Source organism: Motacilla alba, chromosome 8 (assembly GCF_015832195.1).
Source record: "Motacilla alba alba isolate MOTALB_02 chromosome 8, Motacilla_alba_V1.0_pri, whole genome shotgun sequence".
Classification (NCBI taxonomy): domain Eukaryota; kingdom Metazoa; phylum Chordata; class Aves; order Passeriformes; family Motacillidae; genus Motacilla; species Motacilla alba.
The window spans coordinates 9,377,230-9,396,061 of NC_052023.1; the positions used below are offsets into that span (position 1 = coordinate 9,377,230).

At 40.2% G+C, this 18,832-nt stretch overlaps 1 protein-coding gene across 2 annotated transcripts in view; it reads left to right on the top strand.

Annotated features, from left to right (window-relative positions):
• Window positions 1-18,832, top strand: part of TESK2 (testis associated actin remodelling kinase 2) — a 76,509-nt gene that overhangs the window by 49,794 nt on the left and 7,883 nt on the right. For both annotated transcript variants that reach the window (XM_038144023.1, XM_038144024.1), the window contains 5 exons: window positions 3,046-3,192; window positions 11,494-11,576; window positions 13,449-13,524; window positions 15,229-15,312; window positions 16,407-16,493. In XM_038144023.1, coding sequence (XP_037999951.1) covers window positions 3,046-3,192; window positions 11,494-11,576; window positions 13,449-13,524; window positions 15,229-15,312; window positions 16,407-16,493 — 477 coding nt within the window. The remainder of the gene's footprint in view (window positions 1-3,045; window positions 3,193-11,493; window positions 11,577-13,448; window positions 13,525-15,228; window positions 15,313-16,406; window positions 16,494-18,832) is intronic.

Sequence of the window (18,832 nt, forward strand, 5' to 3'; positions counted from 1 at the left end):
GCCTTACTGTACCAGTACTGTGTGAGGGACAGAATAAAATCCAATGTTCTCTTTGGGAGAGGTGCATTTTCTATCCTTCAGGATATTCTTACCACACAGAGCCGACTTGTGCCAGTAAGAGATTGAGAACAAGTATTTTTCTCTTTCAGTTGCACTGGCAATTAGGAAGTAATGTACATAGTTTTGTGTCTGTCCTGAAAAGGCATTGTTGAAGTCCTCTGAAAAAAATAGGCCATCAGGCTGGTTGTTTGCATTATCAGCCTGAATGACTGGAAGAATTGGATTACTTACATGACACTGAGGGAGCGCTGTGCAGTGCTTGCCTTAGGAACAATTCGGATCTCTGCATGCAAATATTACCTGCCGGCCAGCTAAAACCTGAGATCAACTAAAGCCTTAAAGATGTCTAGGAAAATCTTAGTTCAGTTCTTCACTTGATGGTTAGCCTCATGTGCTTCATAGGTGTAGAAATTAGAGTCAAAGGCAGAACTCACATCTCTGATAAATGAGGGCTGTGCACTTGCTGGGTGGCAAGGAGGCCTGGTGGGTTTTTGTAGATATGCTGGAAACAGGTTTGACTGTCGCTTTTGTGGCTTGTGGATGCTGTGTGCAATGTGTGTGTCAGCTGTCACCCAGCCCATGCTAGAATCTAGTCCTTGCACTTAAGATGGGTGAATGACCCTGCAAGCCTGTTTGACTGGAAGAGTGCTGCAGGAATGGATGTATCGGATGCATTTAACTAATATGGCAACAATGGATCAAATCAGTAGGCTGCTGTATTGAAAAGGAAAGTAAGAGCATGCTCGATACAGTAGCCAGCTATTGTCCCATTTCATTGTGTGTGTCAATACTCCTAGGGGCTGCTTGTTTATTAGCATTTCTGGAGCAATTTGTGTCATGGAATGGCACAGTTCAGAGAACAGAAAATGGAAGCTAGGTCAGTGATTCCCTCCCCCCTTGCATTGTCTTTCCAATGACTTCAAGTGTGGTGGTGCTTTATGGATGGTCTGTTACTGGCCTGTCAGAAAGCTGAAAATGTTTGGGATAATTGCTAAGTGTCATTTTATAATTGAGTTATTCAGCCAGGTGCTTTGGTGCTTTCTCTTCCAGGCTGGTCAGTATTATTCTGATTTGAACATGACTAAATGAGAAGTGCTGTTTGCAGTGTTTCAAGGAGGCTGGGAATATATAACGTTACTGTAGAAATCTTAGTCGCTGATTTTTACATAAGCATGATAGCAACTTATGTTTAAAAAAAATCCAATTTTCCTGAGCATGGTTTTTATTTTTTTTTTTCCTTGTGTGCTCTATAAGGTCATCTAATTCCTTTAGGGGTTCAGATAAAAGAAATGAGAGAGATCAAAGCTGGAAAAGCTCAAAGCAGCATTGTTTCCAACATTGAACCAGGCTGGCTACAGCCCTAGTTGGTCTTGAAAATCTCCAAGGATGGAGATTGCGTAGCCTCAGAGTGACCTGTTGCAGAGCTGCTCTGCTCTCCTGGCACACGAACTCCAACACAGGGAGCAGGTTGTTCTGGAGAGAAGGCGGTCATGCCCTGAGCTGCCAGTCTGTGCAGGGGCTGGGATGAGCCCCGTTCCCGAGGGATGCGCTCCGGAGCCCCCGGCTGCTGCGTGGCGCCCCCTCCCGATGGGCTCTGTGCCAGGTAAAATCGCTTTGTGCCTCCTCTGCACTGACAATTTTTCCTCCTCAATAGTTACCTGTGTATCTGCTGAAAGGGTTTTCAGAATTCACTGGTGAGATCAGCAGTAGGTGGACCTGAGCTGTAAGGAAGAAGCTGTTTCTTGCAGACTGTTCAGGAGGTGACCTGTGACCCCCAGACTTAACAGCAGAGTCTAGCTTGTGTGTGTTCTTTCCTTGCTGTAGCACAGCCTCGGCAGATCAGCTACGCCCATCCACACTTCAGGGTGTATGGCTCATGTTTGCCTAGTGTCCCAGGCTCCAAGACACAGGAAAGAGCAACAAAATACAAGCAGGTTCCAACTTTCTGAAACAAGAGCTGCAATTTAGGGTTTTTTTTTAACATGAGAATGGTGCCACATGTTTTGTCTGAGTGAATGACACAGCAAAGTCGTTTGAGAGAGAGTTGGAGACCTGTGTGACACAAAGTGAAGTTGGTGTCGTCTGGCACAGGGATACATGCGTGGGCCAGGCTTGGGAGCAAATTGTCCTGTCTGCTTCACTTGGGTTTCCTTGACAGGAGTCGCTGCATTGCTGCCAGGTTTTCCTTCTGGAGTGAGCTACTCTCTTTGCCTGGTCCCTGGTGGGGACAGTGTAACAAGAAGCTGCTTAAACACTGCATGGCTGCTGGTGTGGTATAAAGGGTCTATACATAGAGCATAAGCTGTGCTGCTGTAGTGATTCTTCAAGCCCTGGAGTTGCCTTGTCTTAACCTGGGCTATATTACCTAGAGTCATTTAGGTGCTGCTTTGTTTCAATGTCTCTTGTAGCATTTGTCTTTTCCTTATTGTGCTTTCCTTTTTGTGAGAGCTACCATTCGATGGGGTTGATGTAGTACTGAACACAGTGGGAATCATATTGCTAATTAGATCTCATAGATACAGCAGTGAAAAAATAGAACTTAGAGCAGCACATTGTAATATTTTTCTTTGATGCTGTCTCAGTTTAAGGAAACTGGGAACTTGATCAGCCTCCATGACCTACACTTGGATACTTAGCTCTGCCTTTGTTGATTAATTGTATATGAAAGTCAGCTCTGCATTGTTTTTGCCCTAATTTTCCTCAAGCTGAAATGAGAGAGTGATATGACATGGTAGGGGTTTCTGAAGGGTCTGTTTAAATACCATAGAGTTAATACAGTGGTGGCTGTTGCATCTTTAAAATAAGGCCATTGGTACAGGTGCTGAAGGGAGACATTCTCAGCTTCTCTTGATCTGCCAAGCCCATATGAAAAAAAGGTTTTAATGTGTAACTGAGCTGAAGTCACTTGTTGTAGTGATGAATTTTACATTCCTGACAAAATATTAAGTGAAATAATTAATTACAAATGTCGCTTTGTCTTTTCAGTACATCAATTGTGGTAACCTGGAACAGCTACTAGATGGCAACCAGCATCTGCCCTGGACAGTGAGGGTGAAACTGGCATATGACATTGCTATGGGAATCAGTTATCTTCACTATAAAGGCATTTTCCACCGAGACCTTACATCCAAGGTACTGTTTATAAAATTAAGGGAACTTCCTAATGAAGGCACTGTAACTGATTGTTGGGTTTTCTCCCTTCCTCCGTTCTGTGCAGAGAATTGCTAGTATATAAGGTGTGATCTAAGACATTCCAAGAAACAAGTTGAAATGCTGTATGTAGAATTAAAACTTTCCTCAAAACTTGCTCATAGTTTGTATGGAAACTAGAGAAATTGTAATAGTGAAGGAAGATCATCCCTTAAATGAGTTCAGATTAGGATTTCTCATAAAGCAGCTGCAGAGTTTTTGCAGTTCTGAATTCTGGTTCAGTAAAGTATTTAAATCCCTGGATAATTAAGCACAACAATCTAACATTTGGAACAGGTTAATCATGTAAAGAACCCAAATTGAGGGGATTATTACAAATACACTTCAAAATCTCCTTGTTTTTGTTTCCCTGTGTATTTCACAAATCTTCTGTAGGAAGAGTGACCTTTCATTACTAATTCTGCCTTAAGTGCTGTGTACAATCCTGGTTTATGTTTCTTTCATTTTTAAAGTCAGTGAGATCAATATAGTTTCCTAAAATTATCAAATTTTTATTTTTTTCTAGAATAATATATCAGTGGCAGAGTTTTCAGTGGACATAGATTTTTTTTTCTAGTTGCTTTGGTGACATATTGCATGAATTTAGTTGGCTGAAGTAGCTGGATAATTCAAGCTCAGCTAGAAATATTGACATAGGAGCACTAAGCTGTGTGAGCAGATTGTCCCAGTATTCACACTGGCTCTTAGCACCCATTGCAGCCTGTGCAGAGGGCTTTGCTGTCCTGTCTGTCCTGTTGTCTGGTGCTAATGAGCTGGTTTAAACTCACTGGGGGCCTGCAGCATCAAAGTGTTTCAAAACTCTTCTTGAGAAGGCTTCATCATGTCACTTCAATCAGAAGCATCCAGAAGAATGTTAATTTAGTCTAAAAGGAATTTTTTTTTAGGATTAGAAACAGATTTTAGAAATAAAACCACAACAGAGTGTGTTTACCAATGAGGCTACTACCGTTTTCGGGTTTTTTTTTAAAGCTTCCTTAGTGCAGTGCTAAACAGATGTAGAGTTTGCATTTAGTCAATGTGAAAAAAAAAGTTCAGCTGGTAGATGAAAGAAGTATTTTGGTGAAGTCATAAATACTTTCTTGGCTGTTCTTTCAAGTAAAAGGCACTGAATTCTGTAAAGAAGAATATCAAATTTATGAAAAATGCCCAGGCTTGGAGTCATGTCACTTTGACATGATACACTCAGAAAGCTCCATTTCAGTCACCTTGGGGTGTGCAGGTAAGAGATCCATGAAAATATCTGACAAGACATCTTGGTGTTTCCCTTTCTTTTTCAGTTCAGGGTGTATTTTAGTGCATTTAAGAGTAGAGTTACTGCAAGGAGCCGAAGTAACTAAGGAGAACCGAGTGCCTGCAGCATTTATTGTAACACATTCTGTGATGGTCAGTCATATGAAAATCCAGTTCCTGGGCTCCCTGTGAATGTTTTTGTTCCCAGCTTTACATAACTGTATGTCATTCTCTGGAGCTGCCCTGCCAGTGCTTCAATGTTATCTATTGTTGAATGCCAGTTGTTTGGAAAGCTGCACCCGCTGGGAGGGGTGTGGATATCCCAGGAAGAGCAAACTCATCAGAGGCCACGGGAAGTAGTTAAGGTTATTCAACAACAAATCAAACCCTAAGAATTCACTAGCAGTTATGCTCTATTTGGATGGTTCTTAGGACTAAAGTTATAGTATCTGTGTGGGTCACATCAGAAGCTGTCAGCTTTAAGAATAATACAGAATTTAATTGATGATAGCTATAGTCTGTATTTTTCAATTTCTTTGTGATTTTTGGGTTGGTGTTGTGTTGTTTTGGGTTTTTTAAAGTTTAATTATTTTTTTAATGTGATGTATGCACTTTCCCTGTTACATTTGGAAAGGAAGTAGATGAAGCACCTGGCCTTAAACACTCACCTTAAACAACTCATGAAATTTATTAGCGTATTAAGGTATTGATGAAATAAACTTTAAATCTGTTGGGCAAACTGCTCCCCTTTTGGGCAAATGTTTGCATTGCTGGCTGGCTAAGTTTTTAAAAAATTACTTTGTTCCAAAGCAAAACAATGAAAATAACCATAAGAAAAACCTGTCACCAAAATTTTCAGTTCTCAGACTATAGCTTTTGGCTACTGCTTGAGAGTATGCCTTGGTTTTACCAGGTTTGTACTGGTGACAGGATGAGCTATCTTCATTCTTACTAGTAAATAGTCAGTGTGTGAGCAAGCTGAAGGAAGATGGGATGGACTCTTGCCTTGGGAGACAACTGGGATTTAACAAGGGCAAATTCAATATTATTCTGTATTGTCCTTCTTTCTTCAGTAAACTTCACTAATTGATGGGATGGCTTTATTATTCAAATGAAGGCAAAGACAAGGGTTTAGACATCTGCAAAAGTCAGAACAGACTGAGTTTACAAGGTGGGAGAGTGAAGCATTTTTCTATTAAACTTGCTGGCCTTGATTGAAGTGGGAACAGAATGAAGCTGAGACTTTCTATGCAGGAATGTTTCCATGTTACACTTAGGACGATAGCCCACTGCAAACTGTCCCTTTAATATGAATTTTACTATTTTAAATTAATTTAGACCCATACTTCTGCCTGTTTCTGGTAAACTTCCAATTCCTGCAGCTTCCTGGAGTGGATGGTGTGATACATAAATTTTACCATGTCAGTTAAGGCAGCAGAGTTGTCTTACTCTTAGCATTATGCGTGTCAATGTATTTGATGTCTAACAATTTAGGGAAAGAAAAGTTCCTGTCCCCTGCTAATCTAAGATTGGAAAATGAGTGGGTTGGGCCATTAGTATATAGCAGGGTGATCTCGCTTCATAATTGCACCATGTGGAGAGGAACAGAACAGCATTGATACTGCAGGAGGCCAGAGGGAAGAGCAGTGGTAGAGAAGAGTCGATGTAGGTCATTATAGTCGATGTGACAGCCCAGGGGCATGTCAGCCCTCATCTCCCACTGCTGCCCTTCCCGATGGCCTTCTGTCAAAAAGAGAGGCAGCGCTGGTTAGAAGGGATGTGCTGCCCCGACAGCCGCTGCTTCCCCATGTCATGAGCAGCTCAGTGCCTGGGCTCTGGGCTTGGGCTGCTGTAGCTGATCAGGCTGAGCTGCCCCAGCTGATAGCAGCAGCCTGGCTTGAATCTCTCAGAAGGTACGAGTGGTCAGACTGGCCTTTTGCAGCCTGCACACAGTAGGAGTGTGGGCAGAATGACTTGGACTTTTTATAGGCCAGGAAATGTGGTGTCCACACTTTTGACTTGCCATGAAAAGCTTTACGTGGAAATGAAGCCACAGATGGGTTCTGACAGCCGGCCTTGTTGGCTCATTCCCTGGTCATGGTCCCTGCCAGTCCCTGGCTTGGGCTTGTGCTCTGTCTTGTCACCTTAGTTGTGCTCTCAAATTCCTCACACAGCATATACTGTCCTATTCTATCCCAGTCTACTCTTTGCGGACATGGCAGCAGAAGCATCTTATACAGAGGTCTCAGCACGTTTCAAGTTGAGAACATGCCAAATTCGGTATGATACCACAGACTGATATTTTGACAGTTTACCCGTCCTCCCTAAAAATCCACTACCAAAACTCTCGATTAAAAACGAACAGGCAAACGTCCAAACAAATGGCTTTTAGTCTTGCAGGATTATGTATAATTGAAAACCAGGTTTTATAATCAATAGTAGGTTGTGAGCAGTTTTGGGGAACATTGTGAGCTCCATTGATGGTAAAATCTGTGGAGAAATTGTAATCTCTAGGCACACACACACATATATATATATACATATATAAACACGTGTGTATGTGTGTGTATTTCTGCCACATCTGCTTTCACTTCACAGTGTGTAATGGCTCAGCCTCCTCTCACTGAGAGAGGAGCAGTCTCAGTTACTATGGGACAGAGTCGTGTGTAAGCAATTACTGTGGATTATCTGATGTAACATAAATTTACTGCCTTTGGGCTTGAAAGTGACATGCCTTGCCTTTCTACCTTGTATGCTGCTTGCTTCTTTGAAACAAAATAAATCCCAAGCTGTGAACAGCAAGCACCTTTGTCTGTTGAGTCTCAAAGTTGGTGCTGCAGTTGCAAGGTCCCCTTTGTGCTGGAATAAGCTTTTGTCTGGATATTTTGCACTGAAAAATTTAGCTGTTACAGGCTGCTATTTCCAACGATAGTCTCAATACTAAACTTCTACTGATACTTCGGGAAGCAAATGGAACCTCTCCCTTAAGCATAATAGTTTCAAAAGTGTGTCTAGTACTGTAAACTTCCTGTTACACATTTAATTCTCAGTGGGGTTTCTCCTAGGGAATAGCACTTTTTAAACAGCTGATACATCTCAGTTGGCCTTTAAGTATTTTAATTTGGTAACAGTCATTAGAAGGTTGCAAATGACACCGCAGTGGCATTTCTGTGTTTTCTGGAGTGCAGTAAAATCTCTGAGTAGTTTAGCTTGTATGTGATATCATAAAATAAAACTACAATGTTTCTTCATCTAAGCAACTTATTTTTAACTCTGAAACTCTTGAGTCTATTTTCATTTTTGTTTATGTAAAAGGGGGAGTAGAATATTGCATTCGTCTTAGTAGGATTATGCTGTGCAAAGCAGATGTTAAGCTCCTGTAACACACAAAGGGGGCTTTATGTTCTTTCACATCTGTCTGCATAAACAGCTCTGTTAACTCTTTCAGACTCATGTACAGAGCTCCTTGCTTCTATTAAGAGACTGCCTCAGGAAGGACTGATGAGGTCCCTATTTTGGGAGGAAAAAAAACCCCTCAAAAACTCAACTGAAGTCAAATACTGCCCTCTTTGACTGTGTGAGCTGCCAAAGGAAAGACATCCCTGTCTGTAGAGGTCCCGAAAGAACGCCTGAAAAGGTCACCAAGTTTTATTGCCTTGCAGCTTATACAAATAGTGCAATAGTAAGTCAAAAGTTCTTTCTCAAAGCTCGTGTTGTGAAGCTGCTTGGCATTTCATTTCATAGGCAGTTGTTGAGAGGCTTTTTGCACTAGTGAGGCGTTTGAACTCTTGCATCTCTGAGCTAGAATCCATTAATGGAACCTCTTCGTACCACACTGATATACTATTTTTTTACAGAAACTGAGAAGTATCACTTTATTAGAAGAAACAGTGCAGTTTGTACTATTGTACTTTTCCTACTAAGATACCACCTCTAGATTAAATTTAAAAGCTGTTTTTAACCTTTTAGTCTCTACCAAAGCTTTGTCCATTTTTGACCTTGATTTATCTTGTTGATAGAATGTGAATTCTTTCTGTCTTTTCATTGAGTGCACATGAACCACAGTGGGCTGTGTTATGTCACTTAATTACGAATTGTTACTTAAATCTGGTAACTCCATTATCTGTGCTGCGGGTTTGGCATTACTAGGGTGGAAAGTGTGGAGAAAAGGACTATGGTGGTGCTGAGGGCTCACCTTGACTGTTTGGAGAATCTCAGCACAGAATGCAGCTTTACCATCTGCCCAGTCTTGCCCTGAATGAACAGTACAGACTGGAGAAGTGACATCTGACCGTGCTGGTGTATGTAGAGAGGCTTTACTACTGATTTTGCTAGGAATGGGCTTTCATTCTTTCTGGGTTCCAGGAAGTCAGTGCTCAGCTATGTAAAAATTTGCCCCAGATGAATTAGATCAGTTTAGTTTCACTACAGTGAGCATTTGTAATGACACTGGAATTTTCTTGTATGGCACATGTCACCTGCCTGTGGCTGATTTAAGTGTGAATAAAAAAGTCACTCTTGTATTGGAATACGTATCCTAATGAATTCAAATTCACACTCAGCACTTCTTCATGTGCAAACAAAAGACTAATGAGAGAGAATAGTTTGTGCAGCCCACCACAGCAGAACAGCTCATCAGTACCCTACAGCAGGAATGCTGCCCAAGGCTTTCTCCTGGTGCCTTCTCCTGGTGGAGTGTCCTCTCCTGTGGGACCTGTGGACCCCACAGCAGTGGGGTGTCTGTGCTGTCGGGTCTCTCCAAACACTTGCACTGAAAGCGAGCCTGGTTCTGCTGCAGGCAAATCCTGCTCACTGGGGAAGGGACTCAGAGCTGTCAGGCAGCATTGATTTAATGTATGATTTATCTAGGAATAACCTACTTGTATAATAGTTCAGTGCTGCACCTGAAAGCGGAGACTGCCTGGGGCTTGGTGGGGGCTAGGATTGTTCAGCTTCAGTTGATGTATCCCTGTCTAACGGGATGAGATTAGATCCTGGTAAGAACCTGAAGGAATATTTGCTGTCAGGATGATGCTTCCTTTTGGTTACAAAGCAGGCTTGTAAATTATTGTGGATCTTAAGATCAGTAGACAGATTTTTAGTTACATTGAAAATAGTTCTTAGTTAGGATGTAAATGTTTCCTCAAAATTTTGGAGATCAGGGGTTATTGGAGAATGACAATGATCCCTAAAACCCAGAAGGTAAGCAGTCTTGCTTCTCAAAATGAATAAAATGTAAACGATCAAAGGTGTAATGCAAGAAGGAAACCTACATTTCAAAACCAGTGATTATGAATTATGGAGGTTTTTTTAAAAAATGTTGAATTAACAATCATCTTTAGTCACTGAGAAATCTGTGGCAGAAAAGTAACCTGAACTTTTTTCTGCATAAAATAGTATCAGCCTCCTTGAACACTGCAAAATCTTTGGTGTCCTCATGGACTTGATTCTGTGTGGTACACAATGAAATTCTACTTGTCTGAATCATTTGAGTAAGATTTTTCAGTAGTTTTATCCTTCTCAGTTTTAAGTCCACTTACTGTGACCAAATGTTTAAAGAGAGGCAAGCTGAATGAATGCACTCTTTGATAAAAGATAACAAAGCCCGCAACTGAGAAGCTTTGCTGCTCTTTGGGCAAGCACAGTTGATTTAACTTGGTACATGTTTATGGATCCCCAAACTAACTGTAGTTGTTATACTTGAGTCATGCTAAACAAATAAAGCTTTGCATCTCAGGAACCTGGCGTGTGTTTCAAGAGGCTGGCATGCATTTTCTTTACATGATCACAGGAGTGGCTCGCTTAACCTTTTAATTGGCAGGAAGAAAACTCACTTCATGGCCTAAGCCACAATCATCTCTGAATAATGTAAACAGTGATGACCTGAACTTGATCTTTTAGACAAGGGACTCACTTTTCTTGGTAGTTGCATTATACAGACAAGCTAATGCTCTGGGGTCAGCGAGGGGCTTTTGTGTATCCAGGCACAATAAAGGCAGAAAGTGTTTCCTGCTGTTTAGCTAATTAATGCAGGGTACCACTCGGCAGGAGTCAGCAGTAGGTTTGGGCTGTCACTGCTATTGTTCTGCCCGCAGGAGGATACAGAACAACACGTGGGAAAGGAATGAATTCTCTGTCTTGTTCCATCCGTTGCAGGACAGAACAAAATGCAGGGAATCAGCTATCGATTCATTTGGTGAAATGGGAAAAGATGTGGTGCTGGAATGGTCAAAGCATATTTCTCAGGGTTGTAAATAAAAACCAAAAAGGAATCGATAATAACCCTGTGTGTGATGTGATGCTGTTAGAGCACAATTGTCTGTGTGTGTCCTTAAGTTGCCCTCCATCCTGACACTGGAGGGCACATCTGAAAGGAAAAGACTGACAGCATTACCCTATTACTTTTCTCTTAACTCATGTCTTATGACGGACTGTAAAATAAAGAATTTTGAGACTCTAAAAGAACATATGACTTGATCACATCTTATATTTTCTCATGGAAGTTTACTGCAAAGCAGCGAGTTCCTTTTCAGTAGTTAATGCAACCAAACATATAAAGGCATTTAGAGTCTGCTCTGATCTTGTATTCTGGTCAGGTACAGGCAAATTGTAAAGAGAAAATGTAAGGTGTCATAGTGAACAGCATGTATTGCATATTTGAGCATAAGGGAGCTAAATCATCTTAATTCTTGTTAAAACCTTGCAGGGTATGTGCTCCCTGTGGCTGCCTGCCTTCTCAGCAAGTTTTTAAGTGGATTATTAGCTAAGTGGAAGGCTGTTTGCAGCATCTCAAGTTTGATAGACATGTGATTGTGCAGGGGGAGGGTGGGGGAAAAGGGTTGTTGCTCTCAGACGAAAGCTTCTCATAGATGAGTATCTTCCAAACTATATTTGTAGTCTTGTTTTATCTATTTTTAATCTGGAATGTTACAGAGGTTTCATGCCCAGATAATAACTCTTCTGTTTGGTTTATGTTTTGCTTTTTTTTCCCAGAACTGCTTAATCAAACATGATGAGAACGGATACTCAGCAATAGTTGGAGACTTTGGTTTAGCAGAGAAAATTCCTGATCACAGGTATGCAAGCTAATCTAAATGGAGTGAGAGTTGTAGTACAAATGCAGGTCAAAAGCTCTTGTGAGCCAGATCCTTGAGACTGTTATTGCACTCTGGTACAGAATTCTCAAAAAGTACCCTCAGTCTTCGGTCTGGAACTGCAGGCTGGATAGCCAGAATGTTCCAGCATAATTACTGTCCATTTTGATATTTAATGGTGACATTCATTCTTCAAAAATATTCCAAGCACTAAAGGACTTGCTCAGGCTTTTTGGTAGATCTCTTAAGGTGGTACTTGGGAATTTTGGGTTTAAAAAAAACCCCAAAACACAAAGCAAACACAAAAATACTGTCCAGCATTCTGGATTGGGATGATTTTGTAATAAATGTCATTTGTTGATTTCAAACAACTTTAACTTCTTTGCACTTTCATAAATAATATTCATTGTCATTCCAGCATTATTCTTATTTAACCTCAGGGTTAGTTTTTAAGATCCAGGATTATAACAGAGTAAAATAAAATTAATTATAAAATTACTGTCTAACAGTAGCTCACAATTTTCTTTTTCCTAGGATGAAATTATAATCTTAACTCATTTGAGGAATGCACAGGGGACTGTCACAAGCTATTGTCACAATTGAAAATAGTCTTTTTGTCATCCCTCCATTAGAGAGATCAGGGACAGGGATTTCATTGTTCTCTCTGTATATTGACTTATGTATTGCAGAGTATTCTGACTGTGAAATGTGCTGTCAGATTTTCTTCAGTGTGTGCAGTGTTTTATGTAAAATAAATAAAAGCCTTCCAGCACTTCTGACTGCAAAGAAAACAATAAAAGTTGATCCCAGCTCTGCACAGTTTTTAAACTGCACATATCCTAAAACCGTACATTGAGAGATCTGAAGACTTGCATTAATATTGGTGAAATATTGGATCTAAAAGCTTAACAAAGTGAACATCTTAATTTACAAACTGCTGATAAGTACAGCCAATGTCTGTCTTGTAGCTGCTGGGAAGCAACCTGTGAGGTGCTGAAAGCTTCAGCTGTATTCAGATGAACCCATCACAAAATCAGGAAGGCACTACAGGTGCCTTAAGGTGTCCTTAATACCCAGCTTTGAGATGCCCTGAAACTGAGATTACAGTTAAGGTAGCTCGATACTAAAGCCAGCAACATAATAGAATTGCTGCATTAGCACTATGAGCCACTATTTTGCTTTATATCTAGTTTTACCTCCATTTTCAAAAGCAGCTTTGTTCTTTCCAGTTTGCTGGTAACAAGCCATGCCACTCTGAGATCTTCAGAGGCCTTTTCTTTTTTTAAATAGGTATTCCCTCAAGATCAGCTGGGTGACAGGCTGGAGCATTTCTTAAGGCCCCAGTATTCAGCTTTATGGAAACTGCAAGTTTTTCAAATTGGGTCTATTCTGAGTACTTTTAATTTTTTCCATACTAAAGGATTCATCTGTCCATCTTGATTTTTAATTTTTTAATACAGTTAAAAAGTCTTTATGATTTTAATAATAAGTAAGTTTGACTTCATTCAGAGCTGCATATACATCTAGGGATGGATACCTGCACGTCTTGCTGGATGAATGGAGAACTTGGCATCTAGCCCAAAACTGATGTCCACAAACCTATGTTTTGGGATTTTTTTTAAATTTTATATGTAGGTGAAGGAGCCAGCTCTGCCAAGAGTTAGGCAATAAAAACTATTGAACAGCTGTGACCTTAAAATAAAACGTTCCTTTAAAGTGGCTGGGCACTTTAAAACTGGAAATAAAATATGAGTAATTGATTGGGAAAGTTAGTAGCAATGCTTGAGCATTTAATTAATGGTTCTTCCTTCTCTCCCACCACCCCCCATCCCTATCTATCCCACATCTATATAGTGAGAAGTTACCAGTTGTGGGTTCACCCTTCTGGATGGCACCAGAAGTTCTCAGAGATGAGCCCTACAATGAAAAGGTAGGTACATGATATAAATGCTGTTAGTTGTCAAATGTTTTTCTTCTGTAGCAGTATGCAAGATTTAGAATTTCCATCATATTAAAACTACTGTTATTTTCACTTGTGATGTTTCTGTACTCAGTAGATCATTCAAACTAAAGGAGAGTGAGAGTTAAATAGCTAATATTTGTAATTCATGGTGTTTAATCTTATATGGAAATAGAATTGGCTTTATGATTGTTCTGTTATGCTATTTCCATTCTGAAACACCCCACACACTGAAATATAGTAATGTTTTATTGACCTAACACAATTTAATTTAACCAAGTCTGAGAAATGTAGCAAAGTTGCTTCCCTGACTGTACACTACTGAAATCTGGGTAGAAGCAAAAGGTCTGTATGTTAACTTGCACAATTCACTGTGTATGTATATATGCATATCTATCTATCTATCTATCTATCTATCTATCTATCTATCTATCTATCTATGTATATGTGTGTGTGTATAAATATAAAAAATAAACCAACATGTCCTAAGGTGAGATACCTTGATAAGACAAAATGTTCTCTAAAGGTATTTCTAAGCTTTCCTGTTTGTGTCATTGGGAAATGTTTCTTTGAGAGGAGGATCAGGTCACACTGGGTTTTAGAAGCGGTGTTTTCAATCAATCTCTTCTTTACACAGGATTTTGTCTCCATTACTTCAGCTCTGCCAGTGCAGCTTTTATGTGATAAAGGCCACATCCTGTACCTCTCTATATCTGGTAGTTAATACTCTGTTTAATTGGTGGTACTTCTAATTTGCAGGAAAGCAGTAACTACCTCAGTAATGAATGTAATAATTACAATTTCAAAGCTTTCAAAGGAGTTTAATTAACCTAAATTAATAATAAAGTACCTAAATCTATCATGCCACATTCTTCATTGACCCTACCGTGGGCAGGACTAAAGAGGAAGCAGATGTCATGCCTCATCAGCATGAAAGGTGACATATAAACAAGCCTGATAAGGGATGAGGGATTCATGCTTCTGCCCTATAGACTTGTATTCCATGTTTTCCTAAATTTTATTACCTGAAAAATTCAGGTGGGTGGAAATCTGAGGAACTGTGCAGCTCCAGAGGCAGTCAGATAAGTGCTTACTAAACGTCATGGAAATTAAACCTGATATACAGTGCTGCTAGATATCTCAAGCTTTGGGAAGACAGTTTTCTCCAGAGGTACTGAACTGAGAAGAGGAAAAATAATTTTTCTTAAAAATAGCATTAATGTTCTGGCTGGACTGTGAATTGTGTATTCTAAACCTGTTTTTCTAACCACGGTGATATATGGGCATGTCATGTTTTGGCTGTGTTTTTAATTATTCCCATGTGTAAGACATCAAATGGAACTTCACTATTCTTCATGCAAAGAAGGATTTTATTTTTAAACATTTTTGCATTGTTGAATTAAGACTAGTTTGGTGGGTTCTTGTTTTTTTTTTTTTTTTTTCTTGAAAGAATTTTAAATTTATCATTGCTATTTGTACAACAAGAATGCTTTCTGTGAGCATGGGTTTCTTCACATGGAAAATGTTAGCTTTAATGCAGTTGCTCAGTGTTTGGGGCTGTGGTGTTTAGTTGTTTCATGATAGCCATTTGGGGTAAGGAGAAACTCAGTGGCAGATAAGAACGCTGAGCATTCATAGCTGAACCCTGTGTCTATTAATTTTTTCCTCTCTCAGGCAGATGTGTTCTCCTATGGCATAATTCTGTGTGAGATTATAGCAAGAATACAGGCAGACCCAGACTATCTCCCTCGCACAGAGGTAAGTGGCTGTGTTTATAACATTGGTGGGAGGTGGTGAGTCTGCCATGATAACAGCTCAGCCTTTAGAACTTCTGCCACTGCTGTCAAAGATAGGATGAATAGGTGTGACATTAAAAATAAAGGCTTTTGCTCTTTATGCTGTTATTGTAGGAAGCTCCATTGAAGACACTTTCTCAGAGACTTTGTGTAGCTGCAATCCTCATGGGAATCCTTTCTGCCCCTAACTGGCAGGACATCGAGAGCATTGCAATGCAAACTCTTCCTTTTGTGGAGTGGTAGCTCATGTAGACTTCTTGCCAGGTTCACAACGAGACATTTTGGCATTCTGTCTGCACTAAGCAGCCCCCCCTTGTGAAAGGGGCAGGAGCTGTGTTAACAGCAGCTAAAATAAGTTAACCCTTATTTTTATGTGAACTCTGCTAAGCACAGTGGATCTGAACTATAATTGACTAACTAAAGATTTTTTTTTTCTTTATTCATCCCATCTACAGGGAAGCTTTTGACCCTTTGTGGGGTTATTCCAAATTGTCTATCTGCCTTCATTGCTGAAAATGGAAAATTGTTTAAGTGTCAGACTGCAATAAATGAAAGATTCTTTTTCAGTCCGCCCTTCAGATTTTATAGACATGCACTTAAGGAACTGGATAATTTGTATTACCAGTCCACCATCCACTGCAAAGTTAGCCATTTTAACTGATATATTTCCATCATAGCAAAGCCTCTGCTTTTGGAGTAGACTGTTGATTTGCACTATGAAAATCACTACAGTAAAACATCACAGCATATAGTATTGTTTCCAAATCCACACGGGCAACTTTTCAAGTGCAATGGATTGCATTTGAATCCAGGAAGAAGGATGGGCGTTGATGTCAGCCCATTCTCTTACAGCGATCCTGTATCAGTAATCCCCACGGGGGGCGCTGCAGTTTGGAGTATGCATGAAGTTTTCTCAAACTCCTCCTATGTGGTTGCTGAAGAAAGGCGTTCATGGTTGTTCCTGATAACTTCACATAGGGACCTCCTAAAAGAAGATGCTTTGAGCTAGACAGAAGACCTCATTTATTTCTCTGTGTTTTGTTGTCGTTTATACAGAATTTTGGATTAGATTATGATTCCTTCCAGCACATGGTGGGAGACTGTCCTCCTGACTTCCTCCAGCTGGCCTTCAACTGCTGTAATGTGAGTATCTTATTTGAAGGGGAGAGGCCTAAACTGGAGTTCTCTAAATCCCTCTGGCTTTTGAAGATAAAGCTTAAAGCATTTACAGAAGAGACTTGAAGAGCCTACCTCTAGAAGCAGTGTACCTTCTGACAACCCAGGAAGTCCCTTTCAGTTTTTATAATCCTTCCCTTCCTCTTGCTCAGAGGTCTGTCTTGTGTTTCTGCAATTCTGCGTTCTGTCATGCCAAACAAGCAGGTCTGGCACACTGAACAGCTTCTTGCAGGCTGCTCAGGCTGACCATAACCAGTTGGATGCCATTGACACTGGCTAACCCTCAGGCTGACAAAATCCAGCTGTTGTTGTGTGCAGACCTACTGAGCTATGAAGGAAGGACTGAGTTGCTCTTACAGAGGGGACAAACAAATCAAGACTAGGCACTAAACTATTTTGAAGTGTCTGTATGATGCCTTTTGGAAAAGGGGTTTGACATCCAAATGCTTAGCCTGTGTCATAAAATCCAAACTGTGACTGAAATGATTTAATATCTGTAAAGGCTATAGGCCATGTGCTGTATGGAGAAAATTTTCTGCAATTATTCAAGTAAAATTGTGATAGTAGATACCTTCCTGACTTCTTATTGTGAAAACTCCAGGGCAGTGGATCTCTTCTGCTGGTTGTCCTGTAACAGAGTTACTAGTACCAATGTATAGTAAACCAGTTTATATAAAATAAGAGAACCTGAGCTTCCATCACATTCAGCTGAAGGTGGGAATGTCCAGTTTGCTCAACTTAAGTAGAGGCAACTGTAAAAAATTTTACTGCACAAAACTTGGCCCTGGATTCACAACCTGGAATTCATGCCAGCATTGTGTCCAAGTGAGTGCTTTTAAGAAGTCTCATTTCTTTGTGCTTTTGGTGGTTATTTTTGACCTGACATCTCTCTTTACTTTGTATTAGTACAATAGGACATGCTCAAGGAGAGAGTGGTATAAAGGTGAGAATGGGGACAGTGACTGCTGCTCTTGGCAGCACATAGCATAATTTAATTTTTAAAATATTTGTGGAACTTACTATGGATGAGCTGCTTAACTCCTCTTATTTCACCTTAGTACAGCAGAGCTTGCTTCACCTGGAGAGGGGTACATCTCACTCATGTTTATGAAGCCCTTTGATTACAAGGGTTTGGTTAGAGGTAGGATTTGACTTTGGAAAGCTCAGCTCCCACCTGCAGACTCCAGAAATGGTATTGCATCCAAACACATGGTGCATGATTCAAAGCAATTTTTCAGCTCAGAAATTCAGAGTAAAGCTTCTCATGAAGGAAGGGACAGTGACCTTTTATTCTCATGTAAAATTTGGTGTGCTCAGAGAAAAAGGGTTTTCTCCTGGTCATTATTGTCAAATGCAGCTTCCTGTATATTAAATGTCCCTTTGCTGAATTGAAATGGAAATTACTGTCTTGTGATCTGGCCATTAATATGCTGATTTCAGTGTGGGGCATGCTGGAATTCACATACCACTCACCTAGGAGAAGGGAAACAGATAAGGCTTTCTTATATCTTCCTAAGCATGCTGTGCCTCAGTAAGAGGTGATCAGTGTGATAATTTTCTCTGAGAGATGGACATTTATGTACCTTTTTATTATTTAATAGGTCAGCAAAGTGTGAACTGTATAGCCCAGCTGAACTAATGTGCAAAGCCCTGGGATTTTCTACAGACAGGAAATGTGTTCTAAGGCACCCTAAGAAAACCAGTAAAAACTGACATGTATGAGTAGTGGATTAAAATCTAACTTGCTGTTATAAAGTGTGGGGGTTTGTAAATAAGCACCTGCAAGAACCCAACAATTATTAGCCTACTTGTGGGAATATTAAACAAATGTAATCATAAATGATCATGCAAAAAAATTAACAGGATGAGCGAAACTGTTAGCAACTGCTGCTTTGAGAAAGAACCTTCTCTTCCATTTGAGCAGAATCTGGACTGCTCAGGGATGGAAGAGGCAAATAATACTTCTCTGAGTAACTTTTCCATTGCTGCTCTTGTCTTGGATCTTACCTAGCACAAATTAAAATAGCCAGAGAGCTCTTTTTACTTCCTCTAACTTCCTCTAGCTTGCAACAGCTCCGTAAGATTCCCAAATTAGTAAGTTTGTCAGAGTACAGTGTGTGCTTCAGTGTTGCCCCTGCCCTACTCTTTCAGCGAGACAGGGAATGCAGAAAAATGTTTTCCAATGCCAGTAAATTCCAGCTGCTGCTTTAGAACAATTTTCTAGCTGCTGTTGAGCTCCTCAAGTGTGGTTTCTTTGTTTGGTTTTTGTTCCTGGTCATAGGAATTTTTAGCACTTTCCCCCTTGT